The following is a 22863-nucleotide window of genomic DNA, read 5'->3' on the forward strand; positions in this document are numbered from 1 at the left end:
TGGCTCACTGCAACCTCCACCTCCCAGATTCAAGTGATTCTCCCGCCTCAGCCTCCCGAGTAACTGGGAATACAGGTGTGCCACCATGCCCAGCTAATTTTTGTATTTTTAGTAGAACTGGGGTTTCACCATGTTGGCCAGGGTGGTCTTAGTCTTTTGACCTTGTGATCCACCTGCCTCAACCTCCCAGAGTGCTGAGATTAGAGGCATGAGCCACTGTGCCCAGCCAAGGTTTTTTTGTTTGTTTGTTTGTTTTGTTTTGTTTTTAATTACAATGAAGCCAGGCATGATGACTCATGCCTGTAATCCCAGCACTTTGGGAGGCCAAAGCAGGATTGCTTGAGGTCACAAGTTCAAAACCAATCTGGACAACATAGTGAGACTGCATCTCTACAAAAAAAATTTTTTTAATTAGCTGGGCATCATGGTATATGGTTGTAGTCCCAGCTACTTGGGAAGCTGAGGTGGGAGAATTGCCTGAGCCCAGGAAGTTGAGGCTGCAGTGAACTGTGATTGCACCATTTGACTTCAGCCTGGGCAACAGAGTGAAACCCTGTTTCAAAAAAAAAAACAATTACAGTGAATCCCCTAATCCCCTATATGTCAATCTAGATTTAACAATTGTTAACATTTGGCTATTTTAAGTGTCTTTATAAATGTGCATATTTTTCTTCCATATTATCTGAAGGTAAGTTACAGACAATGGGATCCTTCACCCCTAGAATCTGCTGCGTAACCACACAATAGCATTACCACGCTTAATTCCATAATAGTGCCTGGCATCCAGTTCAAATTCAAATGTCCCAAGTTGTCTCTAAAGATTACTTTTTGTAGCAGCTTTCTTTTTTTTCTGAACATGTATTCAGTAAGTTCACATACTACATATTGCTGCAGCTCAGCAGTCTCCTAAGGTCTGGATTCTCAAACAGTCCCCCTGTTTTCTTTTGTTTTTCATGACACTGACTTTATTATTTATTTATTTTTATTCTTTTTTTTTTTTTTTTAAAGGTGGGGTTTCACCATGATGGCCAGGCTGGTCTTGAACTCCTGACCTCAGGTGATCCACCCACCTCAGCCTCCCAAAGTGCTAGGATTACAGGTGTGAGCCACCACTCCCAGCAACATTTTTTTTTTTTTTTTTTTTGGAGGGAGGCTTGCTGTGTCCCCCAGGCTGGAGTGCAGTGGCATGTGGCATGATCTCGGTTCACTGCAACCTCTGCCTCCCAGGTTCAAACAATTCTCGTCAGTCGGCTTCCTGAGCAGCTGAGATTACAGGCACCCACCACCACACCTGGCTAATTTTTTTTTTATTGTTAGTAGAGATGGGGTTTCGCCATGTTGCCCAGGCTGGTCTTGTACAACTGAACTCAGGCAATCTGCCTGCCTCAGCCTCCCAAAGTGCTGAGATTACAGGTGTGAGCCACCACGCCCGGGACCATGACATTGACTTTTTGAAGAGGGTAGGCAGCCGGGCACGGTGGCTCACACCTGTAATGCCAGCACTTTGGGAGGCCAAGGTGGGCGGATCATGAGGTCAAGAGATCGAGACCATCCTGGGCAACATGGTGAACCCCCGTCTCTACTAAAAAATACAAAATTTAGCTGGGCGTGGTGGAATGTGCCTGTAGTCTCAGCTACTTGGGAGGCTGAGGCAAAAGCGTTGCCTGAACCCGGGAGGCAGAGGTTGCAGTGACCAGAGATCGCGCCACTGCACTCCAGCCTGGTGCCTGGTGACAAAACAAGACTCTGTCTCAAAAAAAAAAAGAAGGGGGTAGGCTAATTGTATTACACAATTTCCCACTTGCTGAATTTCTTTTTTGTTTGTTTTTTTTTGTTTGTTTTTTTCTGAGACGGAGTTTCACTCTTGTTACCTAGGCTGGAGTGCAATGGCGCGATCTCAGCTCATCGCAACCTCCGCTTCCTGGGTTCAGGCAATTCTCCTGCCTCAGCCTCCTTTGAATTTCTTTCTTTATGGATCATTTCACCCCTTCCTCTAACTGTTGGGTTGCCCTACTCTCTGAGTGGTCTAGAGGCTCATTGGCTCTAGGTAAGACAGTACGATGACAGTGCCCCATAGCTGCTGTGTGCTTGCTGTGGCCACAGAAGCATAATAATGCCAGGTGGTCCCATTCTTCATCCCCGAAACAATATGAATTATCAACTTTGATGAAAATATACAAAAGGAAAAGAAGTAAGAAGAAACCATTATTGGTGGACCTAGAGCTAATAAATATGCAGGCTCTTGGCACTGCATTGCAGATTTCACTACAGTAGCACCGAGGAGTCTCAGGCTGCCCCAGGTGCCACAGCAGGCAGTGATGTGATATCCTGCCGAGGCACTGGTCCTGGATGCACATATGAAGTGCAGAGGAGGCACCCAGCTGGTGTGTAAGCTCTGCCCCTGCCCAGCATTTGACTCAGTTCTCCCTATATCTTCACAGCACACCCAGCAAGTGCCCAGAAAGAGATAAACCATTCTTCGTTAAGAAACCAAACCAGGGTAGATGCACTGGCTCACGCCTGTAATCCCCTGTAATCCCAGCACTTTGGGAGGCCAAGGTGGGTAGATCACCTGAGGTCAGGAGTTTGAGACCAACCTAGCCAAAACGGCAAAACCCCTTCTCTACTAAAATACAAGAATTAGCTGGGTGTGGTGGCACATACCTCTAATCCCAGGTACTCGGTAGTCTGAGGCAGGAGAATCTCTTAAACCCAGGAGGTGGAGGTTCCAGTGAGCCGAGATCACGCCACTGTATTCCAGCCTAGGTGACAGAGTGAGACTCCATCTCAAAACAGTAACACCAAAAGAAAAAAAAAATTAGCCAGGTGTGGTGACAGGTACCTGTAATCCCAGCTACTTGGGAGGCCGAGGCAGGAGAATCACTTGGACCCGGGAGGCGGAGGTTGTAGTGAGCTGAGATCACATCAGTGCACTCCAGCCTGGACATTAGAGTGAGATTCCATATCAAAAAAGAAAGAAAAGAAAAGAAAACCAAACAAAACAGGACACCGAAATGAAGGTGTGCTATTTTGCTGGCTTCACTGGCGGGCATTGGTAGGCCACAGCCATCAAGAACTTGGGGATTTATTAGGTATTCAGGGCATATCCCTTGTGAGTGACAGGGGTCTGCTCCAGCAATATCTGATGGGCCACCTTGGGAGCCATCTCACGACCAGAATCAGTCCACTCTTTGGTCAGATGCTAAGTAAGAGATGCTGCTGTCTTTTAACCACCTAAGGCATTTCACCCTGCCCTGGTTTTTTCATGGGCAGTGAAAGGTCAGCAGGAAAGGTTGAGCTTCGCAAAGAACATCTAGCTTTGATGGAGTATAAGCCTTGTGGACCTTCAAAGCTTGAGGTAGCCAACTTCTGCAGAAGTGGGGAAGTTTAGGTCCTTGCTACTCAAAGAGTGGTCCTGCTTTGCCGGCATCGCCAAGCCTAGGGGCTGCTAGGAATGCAGAGAGTCTCAGGCTGTACCTGGACCCCCTGAATTTGAACCTGAGTGTCGACAGGCTTCCCAGGCAATGCATATGCATATTTAAGTTGGAGACAGCTGTTCCAGGAGCGTTGATTAGTGTACAGTCTCACTGGACAGTGCCCAACTCACCTGGCCTGCAGTGTGGAGCTGCGTTCTGGTTTATTTGTGCTTCATCTGCTCCCCATGGTCTGCAAGAGCCGACAGAGCAGAGGTCTGAGGGTGAGCTTGTTTTTGGACTTTGTCCTCACAGATCTTTGGTGCTTCTCCGCAGGGGATGGGCCTGGGCTCCCTGCCCCAGGGAGCGACGCTGTGGTGGCCTTGGCCCTGCAGCAGGAGTTTGCACGGGTCAGAGCATCGGCACATGATGACAGCCTGGAGGAAAAGGGATTGTTCTTCTGCCAGATCTGTCAAAAGAACCTCTCAGCCATGAATGTGACACGAAGGGAGCAACATGTGAACAGGTGGGGGCAGCTCAGGCCGTCACCACTCCTGTGTATGTGACCAGAATCCTTGGGTGCCCCAGGGCTGGGGTGGGGATCTCCACACCTTACCATGACGATAGCACCTCAGCTGTGTTGTCAACCTATCCCCTTTTAAAAATCAACTTTATTGAGATATAATTCACAAAGCATATAGTTTACCCATTTAAACTGAACAAATCAGTGGCTTTGGGGATATTCACACAGTTGTGCAACATAGTTGCATACCACAATCACTTCTGGATTATTTTCATCGCTCCCAAAAGAATCTCCACACCCATTAGGAGCCACTCCCTACTGCCCCTCCCTCCCTTGACAACCACTGATCAACTTTCCATCTCGATGGATTTGCTGATTCTGAAATCACACAATTGTCCTTTTGTGTCTGCCTTCTTTGACTGCATATGTTGTTTCTGAGGTTCATCCATGTTATAGCATGGATCAGGCTTCATTCCTTGTCATGGCTGAATGGTATCTCATTGTATGGATAAGACTGTGTTTCCTTCCCAATCTTAGATGAGGAATAAGACTGTGGTTTATTCTTTCATTCATTGCTGGACGTTTGGATCGTTTCTACCTTTTGGGTATTGTGACTAGAGCTGCTGTGAACATGGGTTTCATGTATTTGAGTACCTGTTTTCGGTTATTTGGGGTCTATACTTAGGAGTGGAATTTCTAAGTCATTGCGTAACTGCATTTCATCTTTCCTTGCTTTCTTTGGCCAGCTTTGTTAATAGATACCTAAATGTAGTGTCTCGGGGCTGACTGCCGGGAGACAGTCAGGCAGTGTGGAGAGGACTGGCTTTGGGGAATTTGCTTTGACCACAGCATGTCCATGTCAGCCTGGACCCACATTTGCTCCAATCCACATTCCCGGGAAGGGTAGTTTTTCTGTATATACTGTCTTCCTTCAGGTGCTTGGATGAAGATGAAAAGGCACTAAGACCTTCTGCGCCTCAGATCCCTGAGTGCCCAATTTGTGGGAAACAGTTTCTCACCTTAAAGAGCAGAACCAGTCACTTGAAGCAGTGTGCCGTGAAGATGGAGGTGGGCCCCCAGCTCCTGCTGCAGGCTGTGCGGCTGCAGACAGCACAGCCTGAGGGGAGCGGCAGCCCATCGGTGTCCAGGTGAGTTGACAAAAGGAAGAAAACCAAGCCAAGTAATGCTGCGTGCACTCAGAGCTTTTTCTATTTAAAAAAGCTTTTTGTGGGTCGGGCACAGTGGCTCATGCCTGTAATCCCAGCACTTTGGGAGGCCGAGGTAGGCGGATCACCTGAGGTCAGGAGTTTGACACCAGTCTGGCCAACATAGTGAAACCCCGTCTTTACTAAAAATACAAAAATTAGCTGGGTGTGCTGGCACATGCCTGCAGTCCCTGCTACTTGGGAGGCTGAGGCAGGAGAATCACGTGAACCTGGAAGGTGGAGGTTGCAGTGAGCCAAGATTGTGCCACTGCAATCCAGCTTGGGTGACAGAGTGAGACCCTGTCTAAAGGAAAAAAATAAAAAGCTTTTTATGGTGTTGGAGGAAAATTGAGCCCTCTGATTCTACAAATGAAACACTTATGGTGGAAATCTGGCACAGTCTAGAAGGGGTTGAGGAGGGGACAGTCTGCGTTCTGGAAGGCTCTGGACTCGCCCATTTAGGTGTGTGCAGAAATGATCACTGCACCATTTCACTCAAGGTCCTTCCTGAGTTTCCAATCCCATGATCCTGCAGTAGTTACCCTCTAGTGCAGGGACCCCTACCCCCCGGGTCAGTACTGGTCTGTGGCCTGTGGGAACCTGGCCACACAGCAGGAAGTGAGCAGTGAGCAGGCAAGCATTACCGCCTGAGCTCCGCCTCCTGTCAGATAAGTGGTGCGCTCTCCCTTTAAGAATCTAATGCCTGATGATCTAAGGCGGAACACTTTCATGCTGAAATCATTTCCCCCATTCCTGTCCCATGGAAAAACTGTCTTCCATGAAATCAGTTCCTGGTACCAAAAAGGTTAGGGACCGCTGCTCTAAGACATCTAAGAATTTGGTAGTCACTTTACTGCATCCATTTCATTGGTGTATGGTTTATATACTTGTTGCACGCTTTCCACCTCGGTGTAGTCCAATTTGCACAATGTTAATGTAAGATTATTCAGCACAGTTCAAAGAGTTGGTGATTGGCCATGCATGATAGCTTATGCCTGTAAGCTGAATACTTTCCCAGGGCAGAAGGATCACTTGAGCCCAGGAGTTCAAGACCAGCCTGGGCAACATAGCAAGACCCATCACTACAAAAAAAAAATCAAAAAATTAGCTGGTTGTGGTGCTGCTCACCTGTAGTCCCAGCTACTTGGGAGGCTGAGGCAGAAGGATCGTTCGAGCCTGGGAGGTCAAAGTTGCAGTGAGCTGTGATTGCACCACTGGACTCTAGCCTGGGCAACAGAGCCAGACCCTGTCTTAATAAACAAACAAAAACAACAACAAAGTTGGTGAAACAGAAGTATAGGACCCTTTTTAAAAAAATCTTGCATGAATTAATGCTTACAAGTTAAAATGAGAGGCCCTGCTCACAGCCAGGAAACAAGTCCTCAACATGCAAACCACAGCCACCCAGGTGCTAGAGGGCTGGCCCTGCTCCATACTGCCCTGCCACTGAGGACACTAGAGCTGACACCAGGTTCATAGGAACAGAGGCAACTTGGGCCTTTGACTCCTCCAGGTTTGGGACAGCTGTCAGGAGCAAAGAGAAGGCCAAAGGCGATGGCTGTTTGTCCCGCCCACTGCTTTGCACACAGGTCATGGGCCACTGAGCTGGGCCAGGGCTGAGATGGCAGATGGCAGAGGGAGATTCTCTTGGCAGGGAGCTCATCTGTATCTAGTACCTTCACACCAGCATGGCAGGGTTGCATACCTTGAGGCCTTAGAATAGACATCATCTAAGCCATTATTTCTTTCTTGGCAGGACTGCACCAAAACCACCTCCTCAGATAATGTCTCCATGTCTGCTTTTAGAATACCTCCAAGTACTGAAACCAGATGTATATGGGTCCATGTAGAAGGCCGTTAGAGTAGAAACCTGCAGGAGGTGGATGCCCTCACGGGGTCTTTAAACCCCCAACCCCAAATGCCAAGCCTATGGTCATCAGAACGCACGCCCCGGCCAGAGCACCTCGCATTCTCCCCCCCGCCCAAACCTGGCCTGCTGGGGAGTGAGGAGGGGGACAGAGTCTGTGTTCCCCTCACAGAGGCGGGGGATCTAGCTGCCCAGGCAGCTCCTTTCCCTCTGGGAGGCTGTGCTTATCTAGGTTCCTTGGAAGGGGAACTTGAGCCATCCCTGGCCCAGTGGAGAGCATAAGCCTTTGCAAAAGCCAGAGGCATGACTGCAGTGCAGAGAAGGTGGGTTCGGAGTGTGCCATGTTCCTACGTTGCCTCTGCCCTCCTCCTTCCTGCCCAGCTTGAGGCAGCCTAGGTTCTCTCCAGCTGGAAATGCTTCTGCTCATTTCCTCCAAACCAAACAATCTGCTGCCTATTAAAAACGCAGAGTCCCGGGGTGGCTGGTATAATGTCGACCATTGGCAGCCTAAGCCGGGAAGCCCTTCCTTCTGGCCATGGGCAGAGGCACTGCCCTGGAGCCCCTGTAGGAAGGGATCCTTTTCTGCTGGTGTGGCCAGGACTGTGTAAAGAGCATCGGAAGTACTGATGGGTGAAGGTGGTGGGAATCCAGGGAGCCAGCTCAGAGCCATCCACTGTTGACTCCACTGGACAGGCTGGGCTACATGAGGATGTGCAGGTCCTGCAGATGGCTCTGTACATCTGCCATGAGCCCGCTGGGCAGCAGCACCTGAAGAGACCCAGGCTCTCCTGTGCCTGGGCCCTGCTGAACTTTTGGCCTGGATTGATTGAGCTCACATGCGGCAGTAGAAGCAGGGGATGTATCTGCCTGGCGGATCCACATCCATCCCTTTTCTCTCAAGCCCAGCCCTTGCCAGGCCAGTGTGACCAGCCTCAGAGGTGCACATGCCTCTAGCCCCAAAAACTTTTCTCTGTGGCTGTCTTCTAGCTTCAGCAATCATGGTGGAGGTCTGAAACGGAGAGGACCCATCAGCAAGAAGGAGCCACGGAAGAGGCGGAAGATAGATGAGACACCATCTGAGGACCTGCTGATGGCCATGGCTCTGTCCCGGTCAGAGATGGAGCCATGTGCAGCTGTGCCAGCTCTCAGGCTGGAAAGTGCCTTTTCTGAGAGGATAAGACCAGAAGCAGGTTTGTGTGGCCAAGAACAGAGCCCACCAGCACCCACCTGGGAGAGAACGCCAGCAGGTCCCAGGTGAGTGGATTGACTCCACTGTTGATGGTGTCACTTTTGTTTCTCTCTAGAGAAGAAGAGTCGCAAGAAGAAACCCCCAGGTTCACCTCCACTGTTGTTAGTCCAGGATTCCGAGACCACAGGCCGACAGATAGAGGACCGTGTGGACTTACTCCTCTCTGAGGAAGTGGAATTGTCCAGCACGCCACCACTTCCCACCAGCAGGATTTTAAAGAAATGGCGGGAAAAGGCAGGATGGTGTCTCCCTCCACCTGAAGGCAAGCAGAGCTTTCTGTGGGAGGGCAGCGCACTGACCGGGGCCTGGGCTGTGGAGGCCTTCTACACAGCCAGCCTGGTCCCTCCCATCGTGCCCCAGCGGCCTGCCCAGGTGAGCCCCTCTCCTCAGGCATATGCCACAGGCTTTTGGGGGAGGCCAGCAGTCCCAGAACTGCTATACTGGGGATCCACAGCCAGGTGATGGAAAGTCCAGGAAAGAAAGGCAGAGGCGGGAGGGAGCCAGAGGGGCATTTAGTGGCTGCAGCTCTCTTCTCTGTGCAGCAACTACATGGCCCTGCTGGTAGGATCAGGGAGGACCCTTGGTTTCCACCACGGACCGTGCTCCTGGAGTTGTTAAAAATGCAGAGTCCTGGGGCGGCTGGCAGACTGCCTGAGACAGAGCCTGGGAATATGCATTCCAAACACACACTCCAGACAGCCCTGCAACAGCTGGCCCTGGAGTCAGTACATACCTGCCTGAGGCCACTTAGAGGACTTCAGGAGGGTGGCAGGCCTGGACCCCACTGGCCTCTGACAAGCCTTTGAGCAGATTCAGATGCCATAGGCCTGGCCTTGGCCATGACAAGAGGAGGAACCTGCTGACATGAGGGCTAGAGAATAGCATCCCAGGGCTGCTTTGGGCTGTGGCTGAAGCTCCGGGGACCCTCTGTCCCCACAGCCAGTGTCCTGCTCTGTAGTTTTAAGTTCATCCACGCATACCACATGTGACGGCTTCTGCAGTGCATGTGACAGTGGCCACATGGTTACTCTGCTTACCGGCCTCTTTCAGGGCCTCACGCAGGAAGCCGTGCTGCCACTGGTGCCACCTGAGCAGTCAGAGCCGGGCACGCGAAGGTCACCTGCTCTCCATAGCACCCCGCCTGCAGGCTGTGACTCCAGGGAGCTGTCACCTTCGGCCAGCCAGAGGGAGCATCAGGCCCTGCAGGACCTCATGGACCTGGCAAGGGAGGGGTTCAGTGCCAGCCAGTGGCCCGGCAGTGGGGGCCTGGCTGGCTCAGAAGGGGCCACAGGTGAGATGCTGGGTGGGACTCTGGGGCTGGCCCTGCCCTCCTGGGACTCCCCTCTCCATGGCTGAGGCTGGCATGGACTGGCTCTTGCACTGCTGCAAGAGCAGCTCTGACCTGCTAGGAGAACACACAGCCTCTGGGCACTTTACATTTTTCTCAAAGGTGAATGTGGTGTAGACAACTCCATCATGATTTCCCTTCCACTTTAACCAAAGACAGAGCTGTCTGCCACAGCGAGGGAATCCTCTGGGTGAACTGTGTCCGTTTTGCCGTTCTCTTACCTCCCTGGTGGGGTGGTGGTGAAACGGGGCATGCGGGCTTGCTTTGCATGAAGGCGTCCTCAGGTAGCAAGCGCCTCCTGAGGCATTGCAGGGGCCGGCTCAGCCTGTGGTCAACACTGTCTTGGTGGTGGACGTGGCTGGGCCATGACGTTCCTTTAACCTGCAAATCCTCCGCTCAGGGTTGGACATGGTGCCCAGCAGCCTTCCTCTGACTGGGTTTGTGGTGCCATCACAGGACAAGCAGCTGGACAGGGGCGGCTGTGCCTCGGTAAGGACTGGCTCTGGCCCGAGCTCTGTGGTCCCGGCCACTCCCGCTTGCCACGTGTGTGGTGGGGTCAGCTCACCACTGGCCTCTAGACCCCAACGCAAGTGCAATGGCCTCTCAAAAAGGTCTATGCTTTCCAGAAGGCTGCCACATCCTGACAGCTGTGAGCAGAGTCACAGGCCCACAGCTGCCCTGGTGTTCCTCTAAGGCCTCTGCCATGAGACTTCTGCCATTTCTGTCTGTGACTCCGTGGGGCACCTCAGGGTTGGGCCCCCAGAGCCTGCTCTGTCTGGAGTCCCAGGTGTGTGGGACCACAGTGTCTCAGTGCGGCTACCCCATCCAGGCATGCTCTGCTTGTTCCCCGGTAGCTGCGAGCTCACTGAGGGCTTGCTGTCCCTCCCCTTTGTGCAGGTCCTGGGCCGGGCTCCAGACCACAGCGGAACAGTCAGGCCTGGCCTCCCTGTCAGGGTGCTGTGTGGGGAGGACCCGGGGTGGGAGCTGGCTTGTCCCTAGAGTGGACCTCCTCTCATTTGCATGTCAGTGTCAACCAAGCACTTCAAGCCAAGGGCCAGCCTGGGGACACCACCACAGAACCCGGCTGTCCTCTTGGCCAGGTCCCCAAGCTGCTTGGACTCAGGGTGCTAGTCCATCACAGGGCATGGATACACCTCCTCGGAGCCCAGGTACCCTGCGGCCTGGCCCATGCAGCGCAGGAGCTGCCAGTGCTGCGGGTTTACATCTAGCCCCACGTCTGGCCTCTCCACAGGTGCCAGGGAACCCCCTGGAATAGAGTCAGAGGAGCAATGTAGTGCTTTGCTCTTCTGTGCCGCTCACAGCTTTAGGGACACTCAGAGGTGGAGCCCATTGTGGGAACCATTTTGGAGAGGAAGGGAGAGCACAGGTTCCGACTTGAGGCCCACCCTAGTGCCACTTCCTTGCGGGGAGCTTCCCACTGCCCAGGGAGAGGAGCAGAGGTAGGCGAGGTGACGGCGCTTCCTCTCCTGCCACTCCAGCTCTCCCTTGGGCTGCTGGTTTCTGACTTTGGCGCCATGGTCAATAACCCACACCTGAGTGACGTCCAGTTCCAGACAGACAGCGGGGAGGTGCTTTACGCCCACAAGTTCGTGCTTTATGCCCGATGCCCGCTCCTCATCCAGTATGTAAGTACACATGCCCTCCTTTTCTCCCGACGCACTCCCCCTCCACCTGTCTCTGACTAGGCTCTCCCCTTGCCTCAGGTGCTCTTCTTTCCCTGCCTCCGCCCCCCCATCCCTGTCTCCCTCACTTCCTGCCCCCTCACCATGTTCTCACTCTCTCCCTCCCCCCCACCCCCTTTCTCTAACAGTGGAGAAGATAAAGACCTATGCTTGAGGTTAGGAGTGGGTGTGAGGGGGTGGCCTCAGAATTGGGAAACATCAGCTTTTTCATTCTGTTGAATGAAAGTTCATTTTTTCCTAGAATTGTTTTCTCTTTTCTCTATTTGCATAATTACAAAGGCTCACAATTGATCTCTTCAGAGTTGAGGTGCTGGTGAACCTTTTGTTTTCAGACTTGAAAGCATTTGACTTGAGTGTCAGCAGGAACTCAGGGAGCTATTCTCAGTCTGTCAAAGTTCTAGGGCCCAGATGTGTCTATCAGGAGGAATCTAACTGGGTGCTAGCATGTCTATTCTCAATACGATTTGATAACAGAGAAGTGTGAAGCCTCACCTGTAAAATTATTGGCCAAAAATATGCATCAGCACTGGCTAACACTGTATCTGGGGCATGCAGCTGCTTATAAGACTAGGGACCGGGCACGGCGGCTCATGCCTTAAATCCCTGTACTTTGGGAAACTAAGGTGGGAGGGTTGCTTGAGGCCAGGAGTTCAAGACCAGTCTGAGCAACATAGAGCGCATCTCTACAAAAAAAATTAAAAATTAGCCTAGGGGCCCGGTGCGGTGGCTCACACCAGTAAGTCCAGCACTTTGAGACGCTGAGGAGGGCGGACCACCTGAGGTCAGGAGTCTGAGACCAGCTTGGCCAACATGGTGAAACCCTGTCTCTACTAAAAATACAAAAAGCTAGCCAGGCGTGGTGCTATGCACCTGCAATCCCAGCTACTCAGGAGGCTGAGGCAGGATAATCGCTTGAACCTGGGAGGCGGAAGCTGCAGTGAGCCGAGATTTTGCCACTGCACTCCAGCCTGGGCGACAGAGTGAGTCTCCAGCTCAAAATAAAAATAAAAATTAGCTTAGAAGTTGAAGGCTACAGTAAGCTATAATCACACTACTGCACTTCAGCCTGGACAACAGGAGGAGCCACTCCTGGAAATTCTCTAAAAAGAAAAATAAAAAGACTAGTGACTTGCAGGACACCCGAGACTGTCTGCTTTGCTCCAAGTTACAACTGTCTGACCAGTAAACCCTCTGTGTTGCATTTCACCTTCAGGTGAACAACGAAGGCTTCTCTGCTGTAGAGGATGGAGTTCTGACCCAGCGTGTCCTGCTGGGTGACGTGAGCACTGAGGCCGCCCGCACATTCCTGCACTATCTCTACACTGCGGACACTGACCTTCCTCCTGGCCTGAGCTCAGAGCTGAGCTCCCTGGCACACAGGTCTGGATTACTCCCCAGCCTTTGAAATTAACTGGCAGGTTGACAGCTCAGGGGAGGGTTGTGCTGCAGAGGGGTCTGGGCTGAGGCTGAGCGAACTAAGAGTCCCGTTTATACCTTTTAATCCCAAGTGCATGACCAGCGATGACCCAGTGGATACACCCAGCGATACACCAGTGGAACAGGGTGTATTAGGTGAAAGTCAGGCCAGAACAGACATTGGCAGGGGTGCCGAGCACTGGATGGGGAGGACTATCAAGCCCTGTGGGGATTTTTGTTTTTGTTTTTTATAAAGACAGGGTTTCACCGTCGGTCAGGATGGTCTCGATCTCTTAACCTTGTGATCCGCCTGCCTCGGCCTCCCAAAGTGCTGGGATTACAGGCTTGAGCTACCACGCCCTGCCAAGCCCTGTGGTTTTTAGTCCCCTGGGTGTGATAAGAAGAGAATGGGGCAGGCGCAGTGGCTCACGCCCGTAATCTCAGCACTTTGGGAGGCCGAGGCGGGCAGATTACCTGAGGTCAGGAGTTCGAGACCAGCCTGGCCAAAATGGTGAAACCCCGTCTCTACTGAAAATACAAAAAAAAATTAGCTGGGCCTGGTGGCATGTGCCTGTAATCCCAGATACTCAGGAGACTGAAGCAGGAGAGCTGCTGGAACCTGGGAGGTAGAGGCTACAGTGAGCTGAATCGGGCCACTAAACTCCACTATACTGTATCAAAAAAAAAAAAAAGAAGAAGGGAATGACCCTTGGCTACAGTGACCTGAACAAATGGGTCCTTTCCAGAGTCCCAGAAAACAGGCGTGGAGAGAATGCTTAGGCTGTATCTTGGTACGCCACGGTTCCCCTGGCTTGTCCAACCAGCATCTTAGGAGAGAGGCAGCAGCTCAGCAGGGACAAGTGTTGTACCTCTGGACAGGGCCTCTGCCACTGATGAAGCCTTGCTCATCCAAAGCTGCATCCTCCCTCTGCTGCTTCCTTAGGAAAAGGAATGGCTCAGGCTCGGGTTTCAAATGAACTGATTAGGCCACAGAGCCTTCAAACAGGTGGCTGGCTGGCCAACTGGCCTGGTCCGACCCAACAGACTGTGTCTGCTGTGGATTGTGTCTGATGCCATGTCTTTTCATTCATTTTTTATTTTTTGGAGAGAAGGGTGTCACTACGTTGCTCAGGCTCTTCTTGAACTCTTAGCCTCAAGCAATCCTCCTGCCTCAGCCTCCCAAAGTGCTGGGATTATGGGCATGAGCCACTGTGCTGGGCTTTTTTATCTTTTTAGAGACAGGGTCCCTTGCTGTTGCCCAGGCTGGATTGCAGTGGCATGATCACAGCTCAATACAGCCTTGAACTCCTAGGCTAATTTCTATATTTTTTTGTAGAGATGGAGACTTTCTGTGTTGTCCAGGCTGATCTCAAACTTCCAGCCTTGAGCGAGCCTGCTATCTTGGCTCTCAGAGTGCTGGGATTTCAGGCATGAGCCACCATCCCTGGCCCTGACGCTGTGTCTTGGGGGCCTCTGAGGCAGCACAGACTCCCCAGTTTTGCAGCCTTGCCAATCCCTGTTACCTCACACTCAGCCCAACACACCCCTTTATGTCTGCAGCTGTAGTTAGCAAGCTGTAGTTAGCTGTAGTCTAAGTGTCTTGAGTCTCTGGTGTCTGGAAGTAAGTGGCCTGGCTGTTTCTGGGCAGGAGTGTGGGCGCCGCCTTCAGAGGGAGCAGGGCATGGGTCACGGTCATTCCTCCTGGTGAAGACTCTTGCTCTGGTCCCCCACCCCCCGGGGATGCCCGGAGCCTACCTCCATGCAGAGTGGCGATGACTCCCGGTGTTTTGTGTTGCAGGTTTGGCGTGAGCGAGCTTGTTCAGCTGTGTGAACAGGTGCCCGCTGCCACAGATTCGGAGGGCAAACCATGGGAGGAGAAGGAAGCCGAGAATTGCCAAAGCAGGGCGGAGAATTTCCAGGAACTCTTGAGGTCAATGTGGGCAGATGAAGAGGAGGAAGTGGAGACTTTGTTGAAATCTAAGGGCCATGAAGAAGATCAAGAAAAAGTGAATGAAGAAGAAATGGAAGAAATTTATGAATTTGCAGCTACTCAGCGAAAGCTGCTCCAGGAAGTAGGAGCATCGGGTACTGGCGAGGACACTGACTGGCTGGTGGGGGACAGTCCGGGCTCTGGGCAGCTCCTTGCAAGTGTCCAGATGCAGGAACAGCAGGACAAGGTAGAGGAGGTGGAGCCATCGGGGCTGGGAAATGAGGCCGCCACCACCTGGAAGAAGGTGGGACAGTCCACCCACTCACTGCCCCAGGGCCAGTGCTCAGGGACACTGGGACTGGAGGCCCCTGAGCAGGAGGCGCCGAATGAGGCGCTTGGCCATTCCAGCTGCTCCAGCCCTTCCGGGGGCTGCCAGGCAGAGAGAAAAGAAAGCTCCCTTCCACGTTCAGATGATGCCAGGGATTACGAACAGCTCTTCTCTTCAACTCAGGGAGCGTTCTCAGAGCCGTCACAAATAACCAGTGAGCCCGAGGAACAGGGTGGCACTGTCAGGGAAAGGGGGCTGGAGGTTTCTCATCGCCTGGCTCCCTGGCAGGCGTCTCCACCGCACCCGTGCTGCTTCCTACTCGGGCCTCCCCAGGGCGGGAGTCCCTGCCAGTCTCACCACCCTCATCGTACAAGCGGGTCAGCCCTGTCGACTCCCCGGTCCCGCAGCAGAACATCCCAGGTGGGGTCCCCAACCTCGCTGTCTCCAGCTGTGCCATCAAAGCAGAAAAGGGAGAGGAGTGTCCTCACGCTGTCTAACGAGCCAGGCCAGAAAGGCAAAGAGTGTCTGTCCATGCTGGAGTGCAGAGATAAGGGAGTCGTGATGTCCCCAGAAAAATCTCTGTCAATTGACCTAACCCAGTCAAATTCAAGTCCCAGATCTCAGAAATCTTCATCCAAACTGAACAAAGATGATGAGGTCATCCTCTTACTGGACTCAGATGAAGAGCTGGAGCTGGAAAAATCCAAAAAGAAGTCCGTTTTTAGTGATCCCCTGGAAGAAAAGAAAGCTCTAGAAATTAGCCCTAGATCCTGTGAGCTGTTCTCCATCATTGACGTTGATGCGGATCAGGAACCTTCCCAGAGCCCACCGGGAAGGGAAGCCTCACTGCAGCAGGAGGACAAGGCAGAGCTGCCAGAGAATCGGGGCTCTTGGGGCAGCACAGGGGCTCCCTGGCTGTCCTGTGACCGTGAGAGCAGCCCCAAAGAGGGCAGCACCACAGACACCTCATGGCTGGTGCCCGCCACCCCGCTGGCAGGCAGAAGCCGAGACTGTTCTTCCCAGACCCAAATCAGCAGCCTCAGGAGTGGGCCGGCCGTGGAGGCGGTGACTCAGCACATGCCCAGGCCCTCAGTAGGAAACAGGGAAGGGAACGAAGCCGCTCAGAAGCTTTCGGTCATCAGGCCCCAGACACCGTCCTCATGCTGCACTCCTGTCTCTCCAGGAACTTCCGACGGCAGAAGGCAAGGCCACAGAAGTCCTTCCTGCCCCTACCCCGAGGGCCACCTGCACTCCTCTCCGCTGGCTCCATGTCCCATCTCAGGGGGCCACACCCACTTCAGCAGGCGGTTCTTGAAACACTCGCCACCTGGGCCAAGCTTTCTGAATCAGACTACAGTGACTGAAGTCGTGGAACTCGGGGACAGTGACGATGAGCAGGAGGTGGCCTCCCATCAGGCCAACAGCAGCCCCCCACTGCACAGTGACCCCCCAGTTCCAATTGACAATGGCTGCTGGCACATGGAGCCCCTCTCGCCAATTCCCATTGACCACTGGAACCTGGAGCGGACCGGCCCCCTGAGCACCAGCAGCCCCAGCCTCAGGTTGAAGGAGGCCGCGGACAGCTGTGACTGCTGCTCCCCGGGACTCCTGGATACCACTCCCATCCGAGGAAGCTGCACTGCCCATCGGAAATCGCAAGAGAAGTCCTCGGGTGTGGGCTCCCTGGGGAACAGCAGGCTGAATGCTCTGAATTCGGCTCTGTGGGATGATTGGGACTGGGAAGAGCAGAGGCCTCCAGAGACCCCTCCTCCCACCCAGACGCTAAGCACCAGTGGAGCTCAGAAGCCTAAAGTGTTAGAGACGCCCAGTAAGTAGCTGGGAGAGCTGGGGAGGGGGACTGTCTTTCTGACTCTTTCACGCTAAGTGGGTGTGGAGATCGGTCATGCGACCCAGGGGCAGGTGGTGCTGAATGCCTACTGACCTGAGGCACGACATTTCTGCAGCCTTCCAGACTCCCCTCCACCTACTAAGCCAGTAAGTCAGGGTTTCCCAAACTTGCCTGGAACTAGTGCTTACCTGGGCATGTGTTAAAAATCCACGTCTGTGGACCCCTCTCCAGAACACGGAGCCAGCACCTCCAAAGGCCGAGACTCATTCAACAAGTATTGGCGTGCCTTAAGATTGGGCCAGGGTGGTTCTTTAAAATGTTAACTGTAGAATGGCTGCAGGACCCAGCAATTCCACTTTTGCCTGTGTATCCAAAAGAATTAAAAACAGGGACTCAGACACGCATGTTCATAGCAGCACTATTCAGTCGCCAAAAGGTGGAAGCAACCCAAATGCCCATCGGCAGGTGAATAGGGAAACCAAATGTGGTCCATCTAGAAAACGGAACAGTGGCCGGGCGCGGTGACCCAAGCCTGTAATCCCAGCACTTTGGGAGGCTGAGGCGGGTGGATCACGAGGTCAAGAGATCGAGACCATCCTGGTCAACATGGTGAAACCCCGTCTCTACTAAAAATACAAAAAATTAGCTGGGCATGGTGGCACATGCCTGTAATCCCAGCTACTCAGGAGGCTGAGGCAGGAGAATTGCCTGAACCCAGGAGGTGGAGGTTGTGGTGAGCCGAGATCGCGCCATTGCACTCCAGCCTGGGTAACAAGAGCGAAACTCCGTCTCAAAAAAAAAAAAAAAAAAAAAACGGAAAAGGGGTCAGCCACAAAGGAGTGAGGCACTGACACACGCCACAGCGTGGACACCCCCGGGAAACACGCTGCCAGGTGAGAGAAGCCAGACATCGAAGGTCATGTACTGTCTGCGTTCACGGATAGGAAATGTTTACAATAGGCAAATCCAGAGAGACAGAATGCAGGTTAGTCGTTGCCCTGGGTTGGAGGGAGGGGCAATGATAGCTTATGGGGTACAGGGTTTCCTTTTGGGGTGCTGAAAATGTTTTGGAAATAGAGGTGATGGTTGCACAATACTGTGAATACTTACTGCCACTGAATTGTTCCCTTTACAATTTATGTGACTTTCACCTCAATTGAGAAAAGAAACAGGTGGGGCAAGTGTGAAAGGCTGTGAGGCCCATTCTTTCTGGTCCCCCCAGGTGCAGGGATGCCACCTTCCTGCTCATTTCAGTCCCGGGGGAGAGTCAGAGCCCCAGGTGTCAGCCCCTCCCCTCGGTGCTGCTACTGGAAATCCAGACTAATGAGGCCACTGACAGTGTGCCCCCGCCCTCGGGCTTCAGAAGCACCTGGATAGCTTCTTTTTTTTTTTTTTTTTTTTTTGGATAGCTTCTTATAGCACACCTGGCCCAGCCTGCCCCAAAGGGTGACCAGTAATTTGCATTTCTAACCAGTTCCCAGGGAGTGCTGTGAGAACAGCTGGAGGCTGGAGAGCAGATCTGAGGTGGGCCTTAGGATGTTGCTGTGGCCACAGGAAGAATCTGCCTCTCTCAGGAGACATTTGCACTCAAAGGGCTCCATGATGATAAAATGGTCATAAAAGAGAGGAGAACCCAAAGTCCCTCTGTTCCTCATGTGTCACCCGGCTGGAGTGCAACCTCCACCTGTGGGTTCAAGAGATTCTCCTGCCTCAGTCTCTCAAGTAGCTGAGACTACAGGCACCGGCCACCATGCCCAGCTAAGTTTTTATTTTTAGTAGAGACGGGGTTTCACCATGTTGGTCAGGCTGGTCTTCAGCTCCTGACCTCAGGTGATCCACCCGCCTCGGCCTCCCAAAGTGCTGGGATTACAGGCATCAGCCACCTCGCGTCGCCTATTATTTTTTAAAGTAATAGCTTTATTTAGATATAATTCACACACCATAAAATCTACCCTTTTGAGGCAGGTGCAGTGGCTCACGCTAGTAATCCCAGCACTTTGGGAGGCCGAGGTGGGCGGATCACAAAGTCAGGAGTTCGAGATCATGCTGGCTAACACGGTGAAACCCTGTCTCTGCTAAAATTATAAAAAATTAGCCGGGCGTGGTAGCATGTGCCTTTAGTCCCAGCTACTCAGGAAGCTAAGGCAGGAGAATTGCTTGAACTGGGGAGGCAGAGGTTGCAGTGAGCCCAGACTATACCACTGCACACACTCCAGTCTGAGTGACACAGCGAGACGCCATCTCAAAAGAAAAAGAAAAAACTACCCTTTTAAAATGGACAGTTCAGTGGTTGTTAGTCCATTCACAGTTATACCATTGCCACCACTCTAATTCCAGAACATTCTCATCATCTCAACAATAAATCCCAAACCCATGAGCGGTCTCTCCCCTTCGCCTTCCCCCAGGCCTGGCAACCAAGAATCTACTTTCTGTCTATATAGATTTGCTTATCCTGGACATGTCATATAAACTGAGCCATATATTACCAATTATGTGGCCCTTTGTGTCTGGCTTCTTTCAGTTAGCATACAGTTTTCAAGATTCATACATGTAGCATGGATCAGTACTTTATTCCTTTTTATTCTGTTTTGGTTTTGGTTTTAGTTTTTTAAGACAGTCTTGCTCTGTTGCCCAAGCTAGAGTGCAGTGGCGCAATCTTGCCTCATTGCAACCTCCACCCTCCTGGTTCAAGCAGTTCTCCCGCCTCAGCCTCCTGAGTAGGTGGGATTACAGGCACCTGCCACCTGTAATTTGTTTTGTATTTGAAGAGACAAGGTTTCATCATGTTGACCAGGCTGATCTCAAACTCCTGACCTCAAGTGATCCACCCACCTCGGTCTCCCAAATTGATGGGATTACAGGCCTGAGCCAATGCCAGTTTTTGAGTCAACGTTCTTGCTCTGTTACCCAGCCTGGAGTGCAGTGGCAGAATCACAACTCACTGCAGCCTCAACCTCCAAGGCTCAAGTGATCCTCCCACCTCAACCTCCTGAGTAGCTGGGACTACAGGCAGGTATCACCATGCCTGGATTTTTTTTTTTTTTTTTTTTGTAAAGATGGGGTCTTATTATGTTGCCCTGGCTTTGGGCATACATTCCTTTCTATGTCTTACTAATACCCCACTAATGGCATGCCAGTTTTGCTTATCCATTCATCCATTATGAACATGTGGGTTGTTTTTACTTTTTGGTTGCCAATAATGCTACTTAGGGACATTCACATGCAAGTTTTTGTGTAGACGTAAGTTTTCATTCTTCTTCGTTCTATACTTACCAGTGGAATTGCTGGGTCATATGGCAACTGTGTGTAGCTTTTTGAGGAACTCCTAGACTTATTTCCCAAAGTGACTGCACCGTTTTATATCTCTACCAACACTTGTTATTCTTTTTTGTTGTTGTAGTTGTGTTTGTTTTGAGACAAGGTCTTGCTCCACTGCCCAGGCTGGAGTGCAGTGGTGTGTTCACAGCTTACTGCAGCCTCAACCTTCCTGGCTGAGGTGATCTTCCCACCTCAGCCTCCCAAGTAGCTGGAACTACGGGCTTGGGCCACCACACCCAGCTGTTTTTGTATTTTTTTTTTTTGTAGAGATGGGGTTTTGCCATGTTGCCCAAGCGCTCTGTGTTTTTGCTATGGCCGTCCTAGCGGGCGTGCAGTGGTATCTCGTTGTGGTTTTGACTTGAATTTCCCTGATGACTAATGATGTTGGGCAGCTTTTTATGTGGTTATTGGCCATTCTGTACATTTTCTTTGGAGAAATGTTATGTTCACATTCTTTGCCCATTTTTTTAACTGGGTGTTTTTGTTGTTGTTGCTGTTTCATTATTACATTGTAAATAACTGGGTTTTTTTAATTGATGAATTATTTTTAAAAAACAAAACTGATATCTAAGCCTGGTTTTTTTTTTTCTTTCTTTGTTCTTTTTTTTGAGATGGAGTCTTGCTCTGTTGCCCAGGCTGGAGTGCAGTGGTGCAATCTCAGCTCACTGCAACCTCAGCCTCCCAAGTAGCTGAGATTATAGGTACAGGCCACCACGCCCGGTTAATTTTTCTATTTTCACTAGAAACAGGGTTCCACCATCTTGGCCAGGCTGGTCTGGAACTCCTGACCTCATGATCTGCCCGCCTCGGGCTCCCAAAGTGCTAGGATTACAGGCGTTCTGAACCACTGCACCCAGCCAAGCCTGTTTGAAGAGTATCAGTGTGGCCCATTGTCTCAAGTTGTCACTGTGAGTCAGACATTTTTAAGTTTAAATGTGTAAGATATAGTCACGTGCTGTGCTGTTGGGTTGAGTAGCCCCAGGAGCCCTGTTCAGCCGGCATCTGTGTTATACAAGGTGTGGCCCTCAGTGCGTGTCCCCAGTGCTGTCAACGGGAAGCGCGGCTCCAGACAGGGAAGGGGTGGCCGTTGTTGCTTTCATGGAGCAAAAGTGATGCTTGAGTTATCTTCAAGTGCAGTATTCCTCTTGGTGACGCTACTGGGATCACACGTGGGAAATCCGTGTCCCTCATGCTAAAACGTGTGCTTTTTTTCTTTTACCCAGAAGGTGCTAATCGGAAGAAGAATTTGCCCCCCAAAGTGCCCATCACTCCAATGCCACAGTATTCCATTATGGAGACCCCGGTGCTGAAGAAGGAACTGGATAGGTTGGTGGTCTTCCAAGCTTGCCCACAGTGGGCTTTTCCCTCCCACGAGTAACCAGGTTTCACAGGCTTGCGGGTGGAAGGGTCCCCCGCATCGTCCCTTGGGGTCTGGTGGATGCAGCTGGACTGGGCTTGGGAGGAAGGGTCTGCAGTCTGCTCCTGGGGAGCAGGCGTGACTGCTGGGTGCTGAGGTGAGCCGCCCAGTCCTCTCTGCACCCTTCCCAGGGAGCCAACACACAGACTCCGGCATGTCACCCATGGGCAGCAGGTCCCCATGTTCCTTGTGGATAGAAGCAGCCCCTAGCTAGAGCAGCCTGAGTGAGGCAGCCTGATTTTTTTAAAAGAACATTGAACTCTCACATCCACATGACGGTGCTCTTCCACTCAGGCACCCAGGGAGGCTGCTGCTGCCACCATCCCTCAGAGCTGGGAGCAATGTATCTTTTGTCTATTTTTCATTTTATTTTGGGAGACAGAGTCTCACTCTGTTGCCCACACTGGAGTACGTGATCTTGGCTCACTGTAGCCACAACCTCCTGAGCTTAAGTGATCCTTCTACCTCAGCCTCCTAATAGCTGTGACTACAGGCGACACCACCATGCCTGGCTAATTTTTGTAGTTTTTGTAGAGACAGGGTCTTGCTATGTTGCCCAGACTGGCCTTGAACTCCTGGACTCAAGTGATCCTCCTGCCTTGGCTTCACAAACTGCTGGGATTGTAGGCATGAGCCACTGTACCCGGCTGGCATGTTTCATTTGGAATCATCAGAGTAAGCTTAGTTGGAGACACTAACCTCGGATGCTCACAGAAGTCAGGCATCTATGGTTTGTCACACAAGCCATTCGCTGAATGCATTGGGCATCATTCTTTGCTATGATGGAGAACAGTGTGGAGCGTGGGCCAGCCCTGTGGGTGGGACCTGAAGTCCACCTGTCTCTCCGTCAGGTTTGGAGTCCGCCCTCTGCCTAAACGCCAGATGGTTCTGAAGCTGAAGGAGATATTCCAGTACACGCACCAGACCCTGGACTCAGACTCCGAGGACGAGAGCCAGTCCTCACAGGTGCTGCTGCAGGCACCTCACTGCCAGACCCTCGCCTCCCAGACCTGCAAGCCTTCAAGGGCAGCAGTCCATGCACAGCAGGTGGCCACCACAGGACCTGAGGCCCATAGGCCCAAGGGACCTGCTAAGACCAAGGGCCCCCGACATCAAAAGAAGCATCCTGAAAGCATCACACCCCTGAGCAGGTCACCCGTCAAAGAGGCACCTCCAGGCCTTGACGATGACGCCCAGCTCCCAGCCTCCCAGGAATCTGTGGCCACCTCTGTGGATGGCAGTGACAGCTCGTTGAGCTCACAGAGGTAACCGGATGGGCGCAATGGGGTCAGTGGCC

General features: G+C 52.0%; 1 protein-coding gene and 2 long non-coding RNA genes across 6 annotated transcripts in view; 1 reads left to right on the plus strand and 2 right to left on the minus strand.

Moving 5' to 3' along the window:
- Nucleotides 1-22863, plus strand: part of SLX4 (SLX4 structure-specific endonuclease subunit) — a 30499-nt gene that overhangs the window by 5772 nt on the left and 1864 nt on the right. For all 3 annotated transcript variants that reach the window (XM_017504481.2, XM_017504480.2, XM_037729906.1), the window contains exons 4-14: nt 3750-3939; nt 4872-5084; nt 7996-8198; nt 8313-8629; nt 9308-9548; nt 10006-10094; nt 11105-11251; nt 12522-12688; nt 14523-16810; nt 21373-21475; nt 22418-22831. In XM_017504481.2, coding sequence (XP_017359970.1) covers nt 3750-3939; nt 4872-5084; nt 7996-8198; nt 8313-8629; nt 9308-9548; nt 10006-10094; nt 11105-11251; nt 12522-12688; nt 14523-16810; nt 21373-21475; nt 22418-22831 — 4372 coding nt within the window. The remainder of the gene's footprint in view (nt 1-3749; nt 3940-4871; nt 5085-7995; nt 8199-8312; nt 8630-9307; nt 9549-10005; nt 10095-11104; nt 11252-12521; nt 12689-14522; nt 16811-21372; nt 21476-22417; nt 22832-22863) is intronic.
- LOC108286573 lies at nt 2732-14596 on the minus strand. Of its 2 annotated transcripts, none has more exons than XR_005196321.1 (3): nt 14480-14596; nt 3608-3850; nt 2732-2762 (listed from the first exon to the last, which is right to left on the minus strand). It is a non-coding gene; the product is annotated as an uncharacterized LOC108286573 (long non-coding RNA). The 2 variants fall into 2 exon arrangements; XR_001817976.2 differs by lacking the exon at nt 14480-14596 and adding an exon at nt 4956-5041.
- On the minus strand, nt 15546-22507 carry LOC108286572. Its single transcript, XR_001817975.2, has 3 exons — nt 22266-22507; nt 17020-17193; nt 15546-15675 (listed from the first exon to the last, which is right to left on the minus strand). It is a non-coding gene; the product is annotated as an uncharacterized LOC108286572 (long non-coding RNA).

This window comes from Cebus imitator, unplaced genomic scaffold, assembly GCF_001604975.1.
Source record: "Cebus imitator isolate Cc_AM_T3 unplaced genomic scaffold, Cebus_imitator-1.0 Scaffold322, whole genome shotgun sequence".
NCBI lineage: Eukaryota > Metazoa > Chordata > Mammalia > Primates > Cebidae > Cebus > Cebus imitator.